This window comes from Telopea speciosissima, chromosome 3 (genome assembly GCF_018873765.1).
Source record: "Telopea speciosissima isolate NSW1024214 ecotype Mountain lineage chromosome 3, Tspe_v1, whole genome shotgun sequence".
NCBI classification, from domain to species: domain Eukaryota; kingdom Viridiplantae; phylum Streptophyta; class Magnoliopsida; order Proteales; family Proteaceae; genus Telopea; species Telopea speciosissima.
Window position 1 is genome coordinate 30,276,117 of NC_057918.1, and position 22,287 is coordinate 30,298,403.

At 38.6% G+C, this 22,287-nt stretch overlaps 2 protein-coding genes across 2 annotated transcripts; both read right to left on the minus strand.

Annotated features, from left to right (window-relative positions):
- On the minus strand, nt 1-1,612 carry LOC122655060 (patellin-6-like). Its single transcript, XM_043849305.1, has 4 exons — nt 852-1,612; nt 642-766; nt 415-556; nt 1-312 (listed from the first exon to the last, which is right to left on the minus strand). Exons 1-4 carry the CDS (start codon nt 1,569-1,571, stop codon nt 1-3), a joined length of 1,299 nt encoding a protein of 432 aa, XP_043705240.1. The 5' UTR covers nt 1,572-1,612.
- A 4,513-nt stretch (nt 1,613-6,125) lies between these two features.
- LOC122656245 (biotin carboxyl carrier protein of acetyl-CoA carboxylase) lies at nt 6,126-20,882 on the minus strand. Its single transcript, XM_043850728.1, has 9 exons — nt 20,767-20,882; nt 19,116-19,316; nt 14,827-14,906; nt 9,908-9,961; nt 9,188-9,445; nt 9,029-9,091; nt 7,653-7,721; nt 7,519-7,564; nt 6,126-6,411 (listed from the first exon to the last, which is right to left on the minus strand). Exons 1-9 carry the CDS (start codon nt 20,849-20,851, stop codon nt 6,344-6,346), a joined length of 924 nt encoding a protein of 307 aa, XP_043706663.1. The 5' UTR covers nt 20,852-20,882; the 3' UTR covers nt 6,126-6,343.
- Nucleotides 20,883-22,287: the final 1,405 nt, after the last annotated feature.

Sequence of the window (22,287 nt, forward strand, 5' to 3'; positions counted from 1 at the left end):
CTAATCCATGACACCACAGCTACTGATGGGCTTCCGAACAAAGTATCGATAAGCAGCCACCTTCTTCTTCTTCTTCTTCTTCCTACTAGAACCAGTGTTATCGATGGAGAGCACGATTTTCCCTGCTTCCTTTGCTGTGAAGGAACACTCCACAACTTCTTGATGATCACCTGTCGCTGCTGCTGCTGCAATGATCCTCTTGCCCTTCTCGATGGCGATGGTGTAGCTTCCTTCCTCACTCGGCACGAATTCTGCACTGTACTCCACATCCCATCCTCCCACCACTATCTCCCATGTTATGCTCGAACCACCCTAAATAAAATACATTTTAAACAAAAATTAATTAACTTGTTAATCCCCTTAATTAATGAGGAAATTTTACTAGTAACAAGGAACGAATTAAGAACTCATCACCTCAATCCCATCTATCTCCAATTTCACATTCTCTCCTCCCTTCACTGTAAATTCAGAAGCTGGTTTGGGAGGACCATTCTGCAAATCTCCAGTTCGACTCAACCCTCCATACTGAACTGGCACATTCTCTGGCCTTATGAACCTAATAAATTAAAAGGAACAAAACCCACTTGAGAATTGAGAAAAACAATTAATGGTAGAAATGGGTTTTAGTGATTTTTAATTACTTGTAAAGGGTCTCTGCAACATTCCCTTCTTTAGCAATCACGAATTTGCTCTTCGTTCTTTGGGTAAGAAATGGACTAAACATCGAATACACCATACTGAAGTACCAAGGAACATTGATGAAAATCTGAACCATAAACAGAGAAAATTACAAAACAGAGGAAAACAGAGCACAGAGAGATACAAACAGAATGAGAGCTAAGATCATTTACCTTCCGAGCAACCATTTCAGGATAATTATCTTGAAACAGAGAAAGAATTTGTTTTGAAGCGACCCTGAGCTCACTCTTGGGCATGTCTTTGAGATCGGTAACCTGGATCAAAGAATTAACACCACCAGGCTTGAAATGGAGAAGCTTAATACCTCTCTCCAGAACTTGAACTCTCCACTTAAGAAATCTCTTCAGCTTCTCTTCGTCCCCAAAGATCCTATCGTACATCTGTTTGTCTTTGAAAACCCCATAAGCATTGTAGCAGACAGGGTGTCCTTCCCTGTCGTACCCATTCATGTAAGCTACAATCCCTTCGAGTTCCTTGAAACCCAACTCTTCTTCCACAATGTCTTCAGCTTTGAACTCTTTTCTCCAAGCCAAACTCTTGTCTAGCATTGTAAATGAGTCAGCAACCCTGAAATCTCTTGCCCTGAGAAACTTGAGAAGAATCACATCAGCCCTTTCGTCGCCACCCAAGAGTGGAATACCCCACATGGATGCAGATTCATGAGAGATCGAGAGCTTCTCTTTGAGCTCTTGTAAAGCTTTCTTCTCCGAAGAGTTTAGATGAGAAACGAAGTAGGTGTCTTCTTTGAAAGAGGAAGATCGAAGGGTGGCGGCCTCCATTAATGAAGTAACGAAGCTTTTCTTGAAGGGCTTTGGTGGGACTTCGTGTTCCTGCAGGGTTTGTTGGATTGAGAGAGGTGATTGAGTCTCCATTGCGGGTTTTGAAACAAAACCCAGATAGTATCTGTTTGAGAAAATGCAGCTTATGATATGAGAGATAGACAACAAGAGAGATTATTAGGTGATGAGTTTCCTTTAACTTTTTGGGTATCTTGTCTTTATCTATGCAACTAAGAAGCTCAACTCTGGATTCTCTGAACAGAAGAGATTTTCTTTTTTCTTTGGTTGCAGAGAAAAAGAAACTGAGAAAGGGGTAGGGGACAGAGGAAACAAGGGTGGGGACAAACAGAGAGAGACGTACACGACAGACTGTGGAAGAATTGGTATTTATAAAATTGAATTATTGGGGTCTGCTTTAATTATTATCAGAATGTGTAGAGAGGTAGTAGAGGTAGAGGTAGAGCCGCGTTTTATTTTTGAGTTTTTTCAAACGAAACAATTATAGCCTGAAGAACTCGAGTACTGTACTACTGCTATCTGCTAAGGAGCTCCTGTTCCTCGGTTCAAATTGTACAGACACCTCTCTTCTATCAATATTTTCCCCCCAAAAAGTCTGATTAACAAGTATCTAATTTAGATTCTCTGTACCATCCTGACACTGTATTCTGCCTCTTTAAATGATTTTTTTTTAATGAAAAGCCTCTCTAAATCACACTTAGAAGTCATATGGCCCAACCTTCATAATTCAAGGACGGATGTCAATTGGTTCGGTTTGGTTTGGTTTTTTTTTTTTTTTTTTTTAAAGTATTTATTTATTTATTATCAATCTAACGCTTAGAGGTCAAGACTAGAGATGTAAATGGATATTCGAAAATCCGTATTCGATCCGCATTCATATCCATTTAAGAAAATCCGAATTTGTTTGAAACTAATTGGATACGAATATGATAATCCCCTTATCCGATCGATTATTATCCGGTTCATTTAGCAATGCCGATGGTAATAAAATATCTGAAACATATCTTTATGTCCATTTATCTTTTTAAGTTACCTTATTGGTATCTGGAACATATCTTTGTATTTGTTTATCTTTTTAAGTTACCTTATTGAATTTTGTTATCTTATTTTTAATAATTTTATAAGTTAAGATAATGTGATTCTTTTTTTATATTTTCTATTGATTTATATATATTGTTTTATGCAATGTGATACATGAAATCACATATCTATATGATAAAATCAGAGACTAAGAAGAGTAGAAGAAATGATAGTTATTGAACTCTCAAGTCTCAACCCTAACCCTCATCATAAAAACAGTAAAGATGTCAACGGATAATCAAAAATTCGTATTCGATCCCCGGTCATATCCATTTAGGAGAATCCCTATTTAAAAAGTCACTATCCGGAAACTATCCAAATCTGTTCGAAAACCGATAGAATATTATCCGAATCCGTTCGAATATAAATGGATACGAATATGATAATGCCACTATCCGACCGAATTCGATCTATTTACATCTCTAGTCAGGACTAAAATCCGACCAATAAGTTAATTGGTTCCAAACCTGCGATCTATGACCATTAAACTAATGGGTGGGTCGGTTCTGGTTCTTAAATTGTTCAAAGCAGTCCAAAATAAATAAATAAAAAAATTTCCTAACACATGCTACATATATTCAATAATGTTATAATAAGAAACTTAATTTCAATCACATGAGATATGCAATCCATTATCATTATTTTTCCTTCTCAAATCTTGGAACTAATCCATATTACCTTGTTTGGTATTTAATTAATAAATAAGAACACCAATACCTTCATAAATTAGATTATTTTAAGATATGTTATTTAAGTTAGCATTCTCAAATGGATCTTTAAAAACACAAAAGAAATTTTTAGCCTTTTACTTCAATTGATTGTCACTATTATTTGTTCTAAAATACGGATTTTTTTATTAGGGCGTACAAGCTTGGCAGTGCATCTAATACTATGGTGGCCATGAAAGTTGTAGTAGCACATTTTTGTTGTGTCCAAGCACAGTGGGCCATTGGATGTGCATTGTGTACTACACTCCCTGTCGCACTACAGAGGAGCCAAATCGGGAGGAGGGGGGGGGGGGGACCGGGGACTGGGGACGTTTCTGTTGGAGGAGGGAAATGGCGCTAATTTTTAGCTTCGGATTCTGAAATCTAAGGCCTTATTTATATGGACTAGAAGAAGAAAAAGCCATTTAATAAGAGAGACACTTGGGAAATAAATAGGTAGATTCCTTCTTAAGCCGGTGGGCCTTTTCTTCACTTAAATTAAAAAAGATGAGTCTAAAGGATACGACATCAAAGAGCTCTTCCTCAAGCTTTTGGTCAGTCAAATTTAAAAATGGGCCTACAAGAGACAACGACATGAAAAGCTCCTCGTTTATCCCAAAAAGGACAAAAAAAAAGAAAAGAAAAGAAAAACTCCTTCCCTCTCTCTCCGCCATGGTTTGAGGTATGGGTATTATTGTATCGCCCATATGTGTATGGGTTTTGCAAGTGATCCATCCTGATATCATATCAGTGACATGATACGAACAAAAGGTAAAATGGTGAAAAAAATCCATTTTTAAAAGAGAATCAGAGGAAAATTTATCTGATACAGTAGATCAGTGCCGAAGTTGATCCAATATTGTATCAATTTCCGGGTTGATCGATACCGTTCCGATACCGTGCACTAAAACCATGCTCTCTGAGCAAGATAAGAAACTATTTATACTCTTTGTAATGAGTTGAGTTGAGGTTTTATTCATAGTCTCCTCCTTTCTTCTTTCTAGTTGTAACTTGTAAGTAGTTGTAACTCAGAGTTCATGACTCTGAATTCAAATTAGTTGTGAAATGGTACTCTTTTCTTCAATTTGAAAGACATGTATTTCATTAAATAAATATATAAATAAAGTATATTATATATTTCCTTCTTTTTCTGTATTTTGTTAGATTTTGACTTGAAATCTTCCTCAAATTGTTCAGCACAAAATTTTCACCTTTTTTTGGACAGTTTTCCTCCACTGACACAGGATGATTCACTCACCATCCTAAAATTCACAAACCCATCTTAGGGTTTTAGTATGTTCCCAAATATCCTTTTGATACCCATTCCCGCCAGGTGGAGTGAGACGAGGTCCTTTCTTCTTTATCTTTTTTGTGTTTGTATATGGGAAGTAGAATATCGAATTTGATACAATTCAGTCCTGCCATGAAATTCTAGTGCTACATTGATGGCACAAGTAATACTATATATATCTTAATCTTATCAAAAAGAAGAAAAAAAAACAAAAAATACAATATATCTTAAGGCATAAGGTAAATAATAGATTCAAAATCTAGAGCACCATATTGAAGGTAAATAAGAATTTTTGGCTCTTATTTGCTCTTTATTGGTAGCTTGTTGCACTTGAAAGTGGCAACTGGAAACACTTTTTTTTATTTTTATTTTTTATCATCCTTGTTTTTAGTATTTTAATGGAAAAATCTTGGCGTCATCACACATGGGTGACAAATGCATTGTAGTCATAGCTTTCAATCTGCCATGTGAAAGAATGATGTGGCAAATCCGATCATTTAGATATCTAGGGAATAATTTGGATTAAACACATCAAATTTCAGCCTCGAATTCAATTATTTCCCTTTTCATGTAATGGCATGTAAATTTATCAAAAAATATATGTAATGGCATGTAAAAATACCATGATTTTAAAGTTGAATGGCAGAACAAACTTGTGGAGTGGCGCCAACCCATTTAATAGGCTCAAGGCTTGGTCGAACTGATTCAAGTAAAAGGTTTAGGTATGTTAAGCAAATAGTGAAAAGGAAGCAAGAGTTCTCTAGGACTTTTGATGTGAAGCGTTCTCTACGCCGAGTCGGGATCCTCTCCAATGAGTTGGAGAGCCCAATGACCCATCCGACAGCTGGGCTGGACTGGCTGTCAGCACAGGCACACAACCCAGAGCACACCCAGTCAGCCCAACCGTGATGCGCACCTCATTGGAGAGGATCCAGACGACTCTACGCCATTCTTTTTATGTTAAATTTCCATTGCAATGCCGACAACTACCGACAGACTCTCTCTCTCTCTCTCTCACACACACACACACACATAGAAAACACCTAAGCTGAAACAATCACCCAAAAGAAATTTACAAGTAATTCAACCGGTTTTCAAAGCTTTAAACCTTCACACATGGTTTCAAATATCTGAATTGGATAAGGTGGACCAGCCAATTGGGATTGAGATCAGCTGGCACCAATCAATTTGATACAAGCTGATACCAATGATATCCCTCGAAAGATTGGGCAGTCAGATCAGAACTGCTGAAGAACAATCCAAATCACCATCTTAATTTTACACCCTTCCTTACATTCACAGAGGAAAATGTGTTTGGAATGAAACTTACCATATGCATTGACATTCACATGTATAAATCCACAAAAATAAGTATCAACTAAGTAGCCATGGCGCAGATATTTGGGCTATCAAGAAAACTCGAAATTCTTTATCTTTGTTCCCTTTAAAATTTTTTTCAACGTGAATAACCGAAGCACGTCCAATGTAAAAGTCGGCATAAAGGCAGTCTTGGATCTTAGAAAAGAAGAGGAATAAAAAACCAACAGAATCCCAAAGGGTACTAGTTCTCATCATCTATAATTTAGCTATTCCCGGAAAAAATGGTTCATTAACACACAAATCAACAGCAACTAAAATTATCACTTGCTTTTTGTTTTCTGAGTGTCTAATGAAAGGGGGAAAAATTACAACAATCGACCACTTTGGAAGCTTACACAATTGTCATGGAGGAAGGGCAAGAGACGAGTAAGAAGTCAAGAGGATAAAGCTTACATAATATTGATATCATGGAATGAAGGCAAAACAGCAACAAGGGGGTCTCCATAACCAACTGCTTCTGCAAATTGCCAAGTTTAAGAAGACAATTAGTAGTTGCCTTGTCTTGGTTGGATCAGACCTCCGAGTTAAAACAAGCAATGGTAAATTTTATCATTTATATTGCCTTAAAAGGTGTAGTGCCATGTAAATGTGATATCTTGGTTTTAGAATATTAAGGATCAAAGAACTTGTACTGGAGCATATGCCCCAAACAAAAACGAGCTCCTCCATGAGGGACAATGTAAGATGCAAGAACATAGCTAGTTAGAAATCATTTCATGTCGGCTCTCTCTCTAATGATGGGTAAAAGAATAATAATTTTCAAAAAAAATGCAATCTTTTGTAATCATGATTGTGTAACTAACTTAAAATCCTACCAGATATGGTAAAATATAAACTTTTCCTATTCAAATCCAAGTAATGTAATTGAAAAGTGAAATAAATTTAAGGGAGGGGGATAGGCACACCTCTCTGTGTGCGGTAAGCTAGCGGGAGGCAGCAATGGGGGCACAGGATGGGGTATCATACAGGAGGGGCAGGGGGCATTTCAAAGGAAGAAAAGAGAGATAGACACAGTTGGTGCTAGCTTACAGTACACCGGCAGTGTGCCCAGCCTTTTCCTAAAATTTAATTACTGTATTAAGTTTTGAGCTAGTTACAAAATCACTGTTGATAATGATACAAAGTTTCCATTTATTATTGTTTTAATTTCATCTCCCTTCCCTTCATTTCCAACTAGAAGAAGCTATAGCATTTTAAGTTGTTAATGCAACAGCTAGAAGTCCAATCCAAGTTCAAAGGGTAAAAAGGAAAAAAACCTGATTGGATGATCATAGGAATTTGCTCCACAAACCTTTTTGGGGACTACTCCACCAAGCTGTTTGCTGGTGGTCCACAAGGCAGATTAGTTTTGCAGTAATGATCATCCTAAACAGGTTGAATTTTGGAATATATATCCCATGTGGGACCATAGTGGGTCAATCCCGTCCTCTCATTTGACCCAATTGTAATCTACACTGCCTAGATTGTATTTGGGGATTGTAGGAATCAGACACCAATTGGATGAAGAACAAAACATCAACATGATACAAGCATTCGAGAATTGAGATGTCACTTGAAATCTTACCACCATCCACATATAGGAGCTTCAAAACTTCTCCAGCAACATCCGACTGCTCCAAGAATTATGAGCAAATAGTAAGAAACACATAACTCTGAATAGAGCTGCCACTAGAGCAGACAAGAAAATGGTGGACTAACCTTCACTGGAAGTTCAGTGCCAAACTGATCCAGAAAACCTATTGTCTGCCCTTCTTTGATTACATCACCCTGTTTAATCCAATTGTAAACATTATGATTTCAGTTCAAATTACCAATTACACAAAAAGCTAGAAAATATCAGTTGAATCACTAAGAAATCTTAGGTGTCCATGGAGATGACTGCATGGATGCTATACTGCCTATAGTCCTATACTACTGTATGACTATACAAATGGACCAAGTTTGGAGAGATCTCATATGTCAATAGTTGACCAGGTTGATATCATTTCAATTAGCCAGCCTACAGACATTTTCAAGATGGTCAGCCTTCCATAGCAATCCAAACAACAGCATTTAATCAATGGGATCAGATGCGACCACGGCATTCAATAACCCTGATTATGGGTCACTATGGACCCACCCAATTAATAATAAATTCAAATATAACAGGCAGTGACAATTCTGTAAATAAAAGGAAATTCTGGATCCCCTTTGGCTAAGTTAATAGGAGCAGGGACAAATCAGGAATTAAGTTTAAAGAGTAGAGGACAGTTTTGGAAATTAGTATGGGATGGGTTTAAACAGAATCGAAGTTTAGGACTTGAGTCCTTCTATGTAATATCAAAGAATCAGACTTAAATATGAAGAAGATTCCATCTTCTCCACGATGAACAGCAAAGGCGGAGAGAGGGATTCACTTGCGATGTCTACAGTCTTCCAACCAGGGCTTCGATTCTCTTGGAAATTACTAGGTAACTAAACAGTTGCCCAATCCCTTATGCGTATCCAACTTCCCTAACATGAAAATATGGCAAAATTTACTTGATACTCCCAAATCCCTAATGTCACGTGACTGCATCAGGATCTATATGGTTAAGTTGCTTTACCACTGGTTCATAGTTATCTGATTTAAGGCAATGTGAGTGAACCTAAATAATGGAATAGGGGGGCTTTAGCTAGGTCTAGTCCTTCTACGGACATTTTCAAGATGATCTGCCTTCCATATTAATCAAAACAACAACATTTGATCAATGGGGTCTATCTGGTTAAGTTGCTTTACCACTGGTTCCTAGTTATCTGATTGTGTTGCCTTTTTGGCATTAAGATCACAAAATTGGCAGCAATCTGATAGTAACTTTCACTCTCAATAACAGTTTGGTTCTTTTACAGGAGAAAAAAAAAACGGTTTGGTTCAACTCCTCGAAGAAAAAAGAGTTAGGTTAGTGAGGCAGGGGAGTAATCTCCGTCTCAATCTAGCCTTAGATTCAGCAGACAATAGCAGTTCAAATAGAAATTACCCTACACTTAATAATCAAAATTTTGAGAAATAAACAGAAATGTTAACTCAAAGAAAATACATCAAAATGTCAAGTCACCTCTTTACAAATAGGAGGTTGCCTCTTTCCTTTCACTGTCCTTCCCCTTCGGAATTTCCCAACCTAGTGAAGATGGAAATTGCAAGGCACAAAAAAGAATGATGTGATTTCAAAATTGATAATGAGGAGACATACAGATTTTCCATGAGTAAATCATACCGTAGGAGATGTTACTAGAACATATGCATTTGATGAAGCTTCCAAAGCTGCTAATTTTGACGACTTTTCAAAGGAAACATATTTAAATGGACTAGTAGTTTCAGGAGATGATTTTGGTGGTGAAGTAGGTGAAGCAACAGGAGCTGATTCAACCATTGGTTCACTCGGAATTGGAGGTGGGGCTGAAGGTGAAGTGACAAGCGATGGAATTTTTGTTGCTTCAATGTTTCGCTTCAGATGCATTTCAAAATCCCCTACCTGTTCAAATGTACAATATAAATGCAACACTCAAGGAAATCTAATGAACTATATATGCTGATGAAATAAATGCATACGCTGAAATAGACAAGGGAGAAAAATTACCATGATAGGAAAAAAAGAAAGAAACTTGGTAAAAAGGAAAGCAATTACAAAGATTACTTCACTAGTTGTTTACTTGAACCGAAGAAACCAATAAAAAACATATGAGAGAAAGCAACAAATGCAGCGTAAGGCTCCATTTGTTTCAAATGGAAACTAGTTTCCAACAATTGTATTAACATAACCAAACAACTCCTACGTAACAAAAATTTGTCAATGCCAGCTGAAGCTACACGTGCAAATAGGAAGCTAGTTGCAAAACGATGTAAATATTTTGCATGGCAAGATTTAGTTCAGCAGCTAGATTACATTTTGTGAGTAGCAAACAAATTGGTAAGCAAACAGACGTGAGAAACTCACCTTTAGCTTTAGTTCAGCAACATCAGTTTCATCACAGACTTCCTGAACCAATGCCTGAAATGAACAAATCTAATGAGAAGAGAAATTAAAAGCCAATGCTTAAATGGAACAATATAAAAATAGATACTATCATCATTTGACAGAATGTATGTGTTGAGTTATGTAACCCGACAAGGGTACTTTGGGTATTTTCTCTGTTTTCCCCATAGCCAGCATAGTCGGCTATGCAGGGACATATTTGTAATTCTGCCCTCTTATTGAAAGCTATAAGTAAAGGGGCTGAGTGACCACATTACTCACTCAAGCCATTCTTATTTTTCTGTTTTGCTAACATGGTATCAGAGCTAAACTCTACTCTGATCTAAGTTTCCAAAACCCTCCTTCCTTCCATCGCTTTTCCCTTCTCTCCTCTTTCCTTCGATCTCTTCTCTCCTCTTCTTCTTGGTTCTTCTCCTTCACCCTAGGGCAGCATTAATGAGGTGATCTTATGATCTAGTTGCTGCCCTCAAACCTAGCTCCTTTTCCCCATGTTATAAACCCTTCTTCTACCCGATAGATGCTGCTTCCTTGCTTGCGATATTGAAGTTCTCCAAGCTTTTGGAGATTCAGCCTCTACTACTTTCTGGGTTGATCTTCCCTCTATTGGAGCTTCATCTGCAACCATCACCAGCATCTATCCATCTCTACAGCCTTTCTTTGAAGAACCCTAACCCCAAATCAATTTTCTCCTTCAGGTTTTTTTCAAAAACCCTGACCTACATCAATTTCTGGGATTAGGGCTGCTTGCTGCTGCTGTTATTTTCAGAACTGTTTTCAACCTTCAAAGAGGCCACTCGACCTTGCTCTTAGCCTCAGGTTCTGAGTTTTTTGGCCCCAACAGATTTCCTTCCCTATTTGGATCGATTTCAGCCTCTGGAGTTTCCAATCGATTCCATATTAGTTCTTCTTGGCTGGCTGCACCTTTCATTAATTCTTCAGGTTTAGTTGGCTGCAAGTATGACTGGCTCCGACAGTTCTGCTGCAACTTCCGGAGGTGATGGACAGCCACGGACAGATTTCCTTCCCATTGCTACTCCTATCAAGCTCGATGGTACCAAGTAGTCCATGGTTTAAAGTATCGGTCCGTATCGTATCGTATCGTCCGATATGTATCGGTATCGGTCGGTGACGATACGATTCTGACCGATACGTCTCTTTTTTTTTTTTAAATGTATTGTATCATACGTGTCGATACTATACGATACAGTCGATACGTATCGATACACCCGATGCATACTAATATTACCATTTGTTTGGATTTTTAAATGTATCGATACGTATCAAAATGTATCGGCCAATACATACCGGTACGTATTGATACACATGCCTTTTTCACATTTTACAGCAAACACGAATCAGAACCCCCCAACCCCAAAAAATTTCGGGGGCTATTGGCCCAACCCTCCGCTTCACGAACTAAATCTCAACTTTTTCTCCCTTCGGGTTGCACCACAAAATATGTCAGGTCGGGTCGGATCCATATCGCACTCGAATCCTTGGAATACAAGACATACTCAACACTTGAAGGGAAAGGTAGGTTTTTTTCAAAAAAATTGATCTTTTGCTTTAAATCTTGCATTTTAGTTCTTTTTTTTTTGCTATGATTCAAGGAGAATAGGTTCAACTAACTATTAGATGCATGCTTTGTATACATTTGCAAAGATTTGAACTCAAATCCACCATTTTTCACCCAAAACCGAAAATGGCTTCCTTAAGGGTCAGTATTGTGCTTATGTTCGGTCCGTACACAGCATCATCCTAGTTGCTCTTATTCTTGAAGACCCTTACAGACATGAGTTTGTTCCACCCCGACATTCTTCATGGCAGTAGAGTGACTCTGCATGTAAGAAATCTCATCTTCTATAACAATTTCAAAATGCCGCACTTGTCTGGTTATACATTATTCACAATTCTTAGTGTATATGCATGATATATGGCATATATTGCTTGTTTATATTGTTTTTTGTGTTCAAAAGTGTATTTCCATGTGTATTTTGATCATTTTCATGTGTTTCTGCACCGATCGATACGTATCTTTGATACGATACGATACGTCTCTTAAAATCGCCCGACCGATACGATACCCGATACTGATACTTTAAACCTTGGTACTAACTACCTCAAGTGGTCTCGGACCACCTATATGACCATTGCTGGTCGTGGGCATACTGGCCATATCCTTGGGACTAACCCCATGCCTGCTGATCCTGCTTCTCTGCAAGAGAAGTGGATGTCTCATGATGCTATGGTGATGTCCTATTTGATCCACTCTATGGAACCAGACTTGTCCGACAATTTTTTTACTTCTGGAAACGGCCCATCAAATCTGGAGTGCTGCCAAGGAGACTTGTGGATGCGTTGGGAATGATGCTCAAGTGTACTAGATTCGCAAGAAGGCCCATGACACCACTCAGAAGGAGCTGTCCGTATCTGTGTACCATGCTGCCCTCAAAAGCTTGTGGCAGCAATTGGATCATTACTCAGACTATCAACCCTCTACGGCTATTGATATTACTGCCTATCGTAAGCACGTCGACAAAATCCATGTATATGACTTCTTGGCAGGTCTGAATGTGGAGTATGACCCTATTCGAGTGCAAGTGCTTAGCCGCTCTCCCTTTCCTACACTAGAGCAGTCATTTGCTTTGGGTCATACAGAGGAGACTCGTCGGGCTGCTATGTTGCATACTCCTACTGTTGATCACTCTGCCCTACAGATCACTTCCAGCCCCACTTCCATTACCATTACTGATGGTGGTAATGCTGCCTCCAAAGAGCCTGTCAAGTGTGAACACTACCACAAGCCCTATCAGACCAAGGCCCAATTCTGGAAATTACATGGGAAGCCTGCTGAGCCAAGAAAGAACTACTTGAAATAGGACTCCATTAATGACTTAACAGAATCTAAAATTGAAAACAGAACAGTTTTCCCAAACCAGCTCTCTCTCCCTCCTTTTCTACAGAGAAGATAAGGTGAATAAAAATTACAATAGAAAAGGGAAATAACCTGTCCGAGAACACATTCATTGCAAATGGGATTTCTTCCTCCTTTCCTTTTCTAATTTATGTAACAGGTTAGAGCTGGCTCAACAGCCCGATCTCATACATGATTGCAAATCTGCCTCATGCTTAATGAAATATGAGAGATGTCGGATTATCTCAGTGGAAGGGAAGATGAGAATGCTCACAGGATTCCCCTTTGCCAAATAGCAGGTTTTAATGGTTTTTTCTGGCCAAGCTTTCCAATGATTTCCGCCGGATAAAGAAAAAACAACAAGGTTTTAAAGTTTGTGCAATTAACAGTCTAGAATAAGAAATTTATAATAAAAAAAAGGAATGATTCAGATCTATTTGTGACATGAGGCATGCATCACGTCATTAACGGTTCTTGTCCCTATCAAGACACAAAAATTCAGAAAGGGGGAAAAGATGTCTATAAAAAGTCTGCTCGAATTAAGCCTATGACACCTACAATCAGACTATAAGAAAGTTATCCAATATCCAAGCGGATTGAAGAATGAGATTCAGCTGAATTTAGCTACAAAAGAATTTTGAAACATTAATATGGCACCTTCTTATGCAAAATGGGATGAGCAAAAGTTAAAACACATCAAGCGTTTGTCAGCTAGACAGAAGAGCTCTGCTTCTAATTTCAAAAACATAGCTAAGGGTAAAACCAGGTTCCAACCGGCAACCAAAGACAAGAAGGCTAATAACACATGCAGGACTTGTAAAAAGAATGAAATTTCTGAAGCCACCTAAAAATAAGATGTAGGCAGTGGCACAAGAAGAAAAGCCTACTGAGACTGTTGAAGAAGAGAATGAGGATGGAAGGAGCATTGATGCATTGTAGCCTACTGAGGAGGATATGTAGATTTTTGAAATAGGCTACCAAAGCTGTGTAATTGACATGCTAACATGCAAGAGGACCCTGCTGGTTCATGATTGAGTTGAGGCCCCCAAGGCAAGCATCTTATTTTGAGGATAATGAGCCTCATTCTGTGGATTGATTCTTGTAACAAAATGTGTTTTCACCTCCCCTCCCCTACCCTCCCCTTATTCCACCCTTATTTTCCCCATTTTTGAGCTAAAACAGGATCTGGGAGCCTAGATAGATAAGGCAGCCTTGGACATGTCTGGGCACCTTGGCGCCTTGACAACTATGGCTTCACATTATAATTGTTAATGGAGCAGAACTGCAGAAGTGAATCTAATATCCAATACACTTGAGAATTTACTTCTATTTCCACCTTTAGAAAGCCCTTAGCAATTGCAACCTAGCAAAAGGATCATAATGAGAATATTTATAAAAAGATTGCACAATTCTTAATAGGTTTAAAGGAAGTAGGTCAGGTGGAAAAGATGAATAAGGCAATTTGTCAACTGGGAAAATCTGAACAGTTGAATGGAAAGATGACAATAGGAAGCTATTAAGCTCAATCTGAATTGTAAATACAGTCAGTCCAACTGCATCAGTGTCACTTCAATTTCTGGTTTGCTGACTCTTGGTGGTTAATATGCATTTAAGTGTTAATAATTAACAATGGTACCAAATTTGGGCCTACTAGTAATGGTAATCAGGATTGAAGTTGTTTATCACAACCTTCATCACTCCAACTGAAATTAGAACAATCAAATTACGTAAACTACACAACTCAATAAATTCTTTGAATGAACAGAATAAACCTACTGAAGAAAACTCAAATTTCTACCACTAGTAAATATTTTAAAGTTATGATAGTAATATCGGGATTTACTAAAATAAGAAAACTCATGACTGATAAAAATAGTTTAAGCATAAATTTAACATAACTACAACTCAATTATGCATTATCCCATCGAAATGGAGTCACCTACATGATTTTAAAGAGTAAGCTCACCTCAAATCCATTAGGAAATGTTGCACCCTGCAGAACATTCTTCTGTGATGATCCTTGTGAACTGCCATTTGAAGAAACCACTGTATTCATAGCCACCAATTAAAAAAGATCAGATTGCCCAATCTTGAGAAAACAATCCAAGAAGGGTAGATATCAATTTTGACCTAATCAGCAGGTTCAAACATTATTTACATCCTGCTAAACTAAATTAAGGCAGTGAGAAATATTGAATTTGAGGGTAACTTAATCATACATGGAATTTCATTGCTGGTTACATTTTACTTCAATTTAATCTTTTTTGGGTGGTTAAGGCTATTTTTTGAAATTTCTTTCCCATTTTTACTCAGGTACAGCTTTGATTTGTGTTCCACACATAGTTGTCAAGGTGACTAGGCGACCAAAGGCGTTGTAGGGGCGTTAAGGCGACAAGGCGCCCACCTAGGCATTTACTGTATGACTATCTAATATAGCAATGATAATTATATAATTATGCTTATATGCAACATATATGCCATATCAATGCAATATGATATAATTATGTATAATATAAGCATATTCATCAAAAAACAAAGTGATAAACATGAATAATCACAAAATCAAGAAGTGTTAACAAGGCATGTTGTTGCCTTAGACCCAAGAAAAGAGCCTGGATGCCTAGGCGGCGCCTTGACAACTATGGTTCCATGGCACAACAAAGTGATGCAGGAGAAAATACAGTGTCATAGCAAATATGGAGTTCTTTTTTTTATAGAATACAACAAAAACAACAACAAACTCAGCCATATCCCAACTTAATGGGGTCGGCTACATGGATCCAAACAAAACAAAGTAAGGAAAACAGAGTTCTAACCAAAAAGGGAAACAAAGATGGGAAAAGAGAAATGGGGAAAGAGATGGGAAATGAAAAAAAAAAAAGAAAACAAAAAAGACAAATGAAAGATGGAAGACGATGTGTTCGACTACGTACAAGTGTGGCGTATCTACCCCTATTTAGGGGCCGTGTACAAAATAGATTAAATCAAAAAGCAGACTATGACCTGTCATATCATACAGTTGGAAATTGACTAGCTAGAGCCTGCTAGGGAATTTACTGATCTATGAATCCACAAAAATGAGATATTCCCTTGGTCACAAAGTAGTCTTTCCTTAGTAATCACATGCACCATCCTCCAAGGGACCAGACCATCCTTTGACAACCATATAATGACTACAGCTGAATCCCCCTCAATGACTAGATGGGTCCATAGCTGATATGAATTGATGTGAAGACCCTGAATCACTGATTTAATTTCTACCCTCTAGTTCTAATCTTTATTTCTTTGTTTCTTTTCTTTATTATTAAGTCCTAGTCATTAGTCATAGGAAAAAATCTTTCTGTGGGTCTTAAGGTATCTTTTTTGACCAAATTACTTCTCGCTTTTTTAGCAACGTACCAACAATATAAATATGCCGTGAGCGACGTATGAACTATGAAGGGACTTTCTTGTTTAAAGAAAGAGAAATATTCTGTCCCAAAACCAGGTCTACTGCAGTAGTAAGCATCAATCTGGTGTTTGTTAATTCTCCAGCTCTCTCTTCCTAATTTTTCCTTTATTGTTTTTCTACAAACAAGATCACATCAAATCTGGTTTGCTTCTTTCTGTATCACATAAGACCGGTTTTGGTCCAGCGAACCAGTTCACAATAAAGATTTATCAAGTTATGGGTGTATAGAAGTTTCCAGCACACCTTCATGGACATGAAAAGATTCCAGTGAGACGTGGATTCAAGGAGCACTATCAGAACTAGGAGAAGAGTTTGAATCAATTTTTTTTCTTTCTCTTAGTTATTACTGCTGCAAAGAGCGAGCTCCTCTTCCAAATTCCAACAACCAGAACTGTTTGATTTTTCCTATTCCCAAATCGTAGGACCTTGTTTAACAATTCTAGCAACAGACTCTAATCATCCAATCCTAGACTAGAATTCTCTCAATACAACCAGCCATCCTAAAAATTCAAAAAACACTAACTACACCTTGAGAGTAAACCAATTTATCTCAACGTGTCAGTCTAGAAAGATCTTAAAACCTTTTCCTAAGAACATCCAAATACAGACCCTAACTCTTTCTGGTTTCTTAGAAAGCAACCAAGATTCCTTTTTCACAATTGACCAGCCTCAGACCCCTTACTTTTAGTCACAAACCTAATCCCTGACAGAAACCACATCTTCCTATGGTATATAATAAACCTAATACCTATAACTCCAACACTTCCCCACTAGTATCCTAACCAGTTTGGGACTTACCTGGATTCTATGAGAGCATAATAATTCTAGTAGTTTGGGTTCTAGTGATCGTTACTGTTCCGGAGGAAGGAAATAAAAAAGGGCCCACATCCGTCAATCAGAATTTCACCAGGTCCTCCAATTTCCCTAAATTCAGATTTTGGGTACTTTCAAACTCCTCAAATTTAAAACCAAACCAATTAAAGACGATATATCAAAGAATTTCAGATGTTTCTAGTCTTCTCATTGACAATATGTCTAATCCTTTCTCTCCAAATAAACCATGATATGGCTAAAGCTATAGCTGCCAAACATTTTTGCTCCCTAATTATAGAAGGCTATGAAATAATATCATCTTTAGGCATGGAGGACTAAGGATTTAAGAATCGTGATTGCATACAGACTATTTCCAGCACTCTCTCTCCATATATATATATATATGGATTGGTCAATTTATCGAGCATTAAAGACCAGGTCAGGAACAGTCAATCCTTCGAGGAGGATTGCACAAAATAAGGCCAAAATGACATGGCAAATCCATATCAACTCTTCACATTCCAAAAAATGTATTTAAACTTTGTTTTTTTATTTATATTTTGTTTGTCTTTAGAAAGGGGTTAGGCACTCATTGGAGTTTCGAAATTGTAATAGGAGTCATATTAGAAGTTTTATCCTGTCTCGGAGTTAATTTTTCTAGTTCTAATAGAACTACAACGAAGAAGACAAAGGTTTAATTCAGATCTTCGTGAAGAGAAAAATTAGTTGGTTCCAGAAGGATATATCTTTCCTTGATTTTAGTCACGTTTGTATGTTATACAAGAGGGCAGGCTTTGGTGCAACGGTAAGGTTGCTCCATTGTGACAAAGTGGTATCAGGTTAGAGTTTGGAAACAGCCTCTCTTTGAAAGCAAGGGTAAGGCTGCATACATTATGACCCTCCCCAGACCCCGCAATGGCGGGAGCATATTTCTTTGCTACTAAGGAAATTCTTGGTGGGTGTTCTTTTGATTTTTGGTGAGACATACTCGTATTCTTGATCATTTGGTAAGATTTCTTCAGTTGCTATCCCTCATTCTCTTTGTTCCCATCACCGATCCTATCCATACTAAATATCATTACAGAGTGTGATTATATGTTGTGTCCATAATAAACAAAAGTAAGATTCTAAAACCATACAACATCAAGTTACTTGAAGGCCCAAAGTTCGTGGAAGTATAATCTTGATTGTTCTGGCAAAATCTACTATTAATTTTTGCAAAATAGAGAAAGATGGTCAAATACCCCACCTTTCTAACAGCAGAAAGAAGGTAGCCTACTTTTCAAAGTCAAAAGAAAAAAAGACTCACAATAACATGATTAAAGTTGAAATATATTACATCTCAAAAAGGATAAACAGTAAGTATCATAGTTATCAAGGCGGCGACACAACCATGGCATTGGTGAGGGTCCAAAATCAAGGCGACACCAACAAGGCGGCAAGGGCCCCACCTAGGTGCCCAAGGCAACCAAGGAGTCTGGACGCCTAGGCACGCCTAGGCGACACCTTGATAACTATGATAGTTAACTATGTAGTTGAAGTTGATTCACACAAAAGGTCTACCATTTTCAACATCTAGGTAATCGTATTCACGCAAACACATGTAACCTACACTTAAGAAATAAGTAGAACAAGCTTCTGCTATTGTAAGCTTTTTTTCTCATGTTAATAAAGAAGTGGAGAAGAAGATCAAATGCCTGATTGTGCTTAACAACCACTATTGTTCTAGTGACAAAGAAAACAACCTAGGTTCTTTTTGTTTAGGATGTTATCAGAGTGAGAGTGCAAACCAGAAATTTTACTTGATTTGTTTTTTTAATGTGTTAAACATTCAATCATCGGATGAACCAATTAATTTGGCTGAGTGCTTGATAAACCCAATAAAGAAGATTGTGAGGAGAATATAGCAGGCATTTTATAGGTGCTTTGCAAAATCCTCAGTACCTTTACTTAATGACTCATTACCTAGTAGAAAATGGAAAAAAACTCACCGTCAGATGTTTCTAGTATCGGCGATCCTGAGGCCTTAACATACGGTATGAGTGTTGCTTTTCTGTTGACTGAAGAAACGAGTCTTCCACCAAACGTCCAGCCCTGGCTGAACGATGGTTTATTTGAGCTGGTGCTACAAAAAGGAAGCCCACCAGGCCTATCCAGTAAAGACTGTACATGGGTAAAGTTACCCAAGGAACCTGGCATTCAACATTTTACATTAGAGAGGTGAGTACAGAGCAAGCTTTTTTCACCACAGCATACTTGAGGTGCAAACCCAGAAAAATAAATAAAAACAGATCGGAAAACAAAAGAAGTCGAGACGAGATAAGAACGTAAAGTGTGTTCATTTAATGACAGAACACACATGCCAGTATAATTCTTCAAGCCCAGAAAATGAGGGTTTTTACATACTTTTGAAGGGAAAATGTTCGGTAAAATAGATGGACTGTTGCAGATTATATATGATTGCATCAAAGACAAAAGTACACAAAACAAGTTATTGTAAATACCCCACATTCAACTGCCCCATGTCAACTAATACTGGGACTGATGCCAACATGCATTTGAAAGATGATAATATATCCTCCCCCAGTGATTTAAAAGCTGAAACTAATTAAATCAAATGGTATTTCCATCTTCCTAATAAGTCTCTCACAAGGCACTAAAAGATCGAAGTTAAAAAGACAAGGAAAATTAAGGGGGACATCCCCCAGGGGTTGTGGAAGCATAATCTGGGAAACTTAATATATGCCATTTACATCCTATAAACTAAATACGCATCAAAAGCATGGTATTTAAACCAAATTGGGAGATTACCTAACCCCTGCATCACCCTGGGTTTCCGTAAATACCAACTCAAGGCCGATTGGGTAAGGTATCATGGAGAACTTGGGATTAATAATACATCAGACTGGGTTTCCGCTGCATCCTCTTTAATTTTTGTTAGTTTCAGTCAATAACTCTCCATATTTGATTTTTGCATAGTAGTGGATGGTTAATCCTACTGCAGAGAAATTATTTATTTAATTGGTTTTTTCAGGTTTCTCGGTTACAGGAAAAGTGAAAAGGTTTCCTTTTAAAGCCTCAATCCGGGAGCTAAACAGAGAGAGAATACCAGCAAAAAAATTTAGCCAATTACCAAGCCAGCTCAGGAACTTCTACTGACTGCCGAAACAATCAGACAGAAGAACTGACACCGTCTTCCCCTCAGCCTCGGCAGCACACAGACACGCATTAAGCTGGATAACCAAAAGCAGGTAACGAAATTCAAGTAAGTATTCTCTCAAGTAAGAGGCGAGGCTCTTGTTTCGAGCATACGAGATGTGGAAACACCAGCTTCCCAATGCCTTCCCCTAACAGTGAGCTGAGCTCAGGCATTCTTTCTCGATTTTACAGATACAGCATAGTTCAACAAAACACTAAAGAAGAAGAGATCCGATAGATCTCACCACTTTGATCTAATTCGCCGGCATTATTAATCATCTCAATCGATAAAAAGTTTCGGTGAACACGAATTAAACTAGAAAAAAAAAGTAAACACTGAAATTGCCAAAAAAAAAAGAAAAGAACAACAAAAAATTTTTTGTCGATCGATCATATATGATCCAGATAACACCAAAACCGCAAGACATATACTGTACAACTTACCGTAACAGGAACGGAGAGATGCCGCAGACTCCATGGGAGGTTTATTGACAGACAGTGAAGAAGAAATGCAAAGAGAAATGAGCATCAAAATGAAAAAAATTTGGGGGAAATTGGTTGAGAAGAAGTTATGTATGCTTTAGAGTGTGGACTTCGAAAGTTCCGTCTTTCTCATAGGTTTCTCCGCCTGGAACTTCCTCCCAAGCCCGAACGTATTGTTTAAGATACGCTAGCGCGCACGGAAAATAATCCTCTCTAATTCCCTAAAGTGTGTGTTGGTGACAAAAATCCCAAACACTCACACACGGGAATACGCACATGGTGCGAAGTAGCGCGGGCGTGCCAGAACCTTTGCACAGGTTCAAACGAGGCCGAAAACAGCCTAATCTGACTCCTAACCAGGCAAGTAGGTCTCCCTCCTGCCTGAGTAGCTCTAAGGTCTTTTGGGTTAAGCCAACAACCGTTTGTCACAGCCTGAAATGCTATCGGTCTATGAAAAGAAGAGATATACGAGACACAAACAATAATGAAACTGAAACAATGGATATATTAATCAATCATACCAGATATGGACGTGAGCCTTGTGCATACACCCTCATCACTCCAGGCATGTGACCGTACATTCCTTCAGCCCCAAATAATGACAAAAACAACAAAGCACGAAATGAAAGACAAAAGTAATAACGCAAAGAGGATAAAATGAGTGCTGGTCTTGTCAGATGTGTTGTGTGTCTTCCCCAGACCCGTTGCCTCCCTTATATAAGATAAGCATTAGCAGTTATCAGTTCGTATGGTTACTCCCTCCAGGGCCACGTACTCTTTTCGGTCCATGCTCTTCAGCCCCAATTAGACACTGCCACGTGTGTCACCAACCCTGTTCTGCCTCCAACTGCCTAGGCAGTGGTGGGATCCACCCTTGCTGCATTCGTTCACGTCTCTCGAGTGACGCATTTCTGCGTCTGGCAGTTCCTGCATTCCTGGTAGATGGGTCAGCCCTTAGCTGACAAGGCGCAGCCACATTCCAACGTCTCCCCATGTTTTCGGCCCCAGCGATGACCGTCCAACCCTGGCCCCTCCTGGCCCAGACTGACCAGAACCAGTGGGTTTGGGCTACAAACAATGCCCCTCACAACCTTCTTGAGCGATGCCACGTGGCCCAAGCTCAAAGGGGGTTGTGTTGGAAAGACTGAAACGGCAGCTACCTTTAGTTGAACCATCGCGCAAAACCTCTTCGCCGCTTCATCTTCTCGGGCAGTTAGGGATTTTGAATTTCAAACCCTACCGCCATAATGATGGCACAAGTTTCAGCCCACATTTGAATCCTTTCGCCCATTACCGAGGGCTTCACAAACGACTTCTCGCCCTCTCTCTTTCCTTCATCATCTTCCTTCTTCCATTCTCACCTCCTCAGACTCGCCAAGCCGCCGCCTTCAGACGCCATGGCCAAGAAACCTATAGAGTCTGCGGCGGTACAAGAGGTGGAAGACTTATTGGCGCATAAACGCTCGCTCCTGCCTTCCAAGG

What these genes read in the sequence shown, in the direction of transcription:
- LOC122656245 (XM_043850728.1), bottom strand. Translation starts at nt 20,851, where the DNA reads ATGCTCATTTCTCTTTGCATTTCTTCTTCACTGTCTGTCAATAAACCT. An exon ending in GATACTAGAAACATCTGACG is followed by an intron (nt 14,907 to 19,115) that starts GTGAGTTTTTTT and finishes CTATGAATACAG; the next exon opens with TGGTTTCTTCAAATGGCAGT. An exon ending in TTCTAGTAACATCTCCTACG is followed by an intron (nt 9,092 to 9,187) that starts GTATGATTTACT and finishes CATCTTCACTAG; the next exon opens with GTTGGGAAATTCCGAAGGGG.
- LOC122655060 (XM_043849305.1), bottom strand. Translation starts at nt 1,571, where the DNA reads ATGGAGACTCAATCACCTCTCTCAATCCAACAAACCCTGCAGGAACAC. An exon ending in GTTGCAGAGACCCTTTACAA is followed by an intron (nt 557 to 641) that starts GTAATTAAAAAT and finishes TTAATTTATTAG; the next exon opens with GTTCATAAGGCCAGAGAATG. An exon ending in TGGAGATAGATGGGATTGAG is followed by an intron (nt 313 to 414) that starts GTGATGAGTTCT and finishes TATTTTATTTAG; the next exon opens with GGTGGTTCGAGCATAACATG.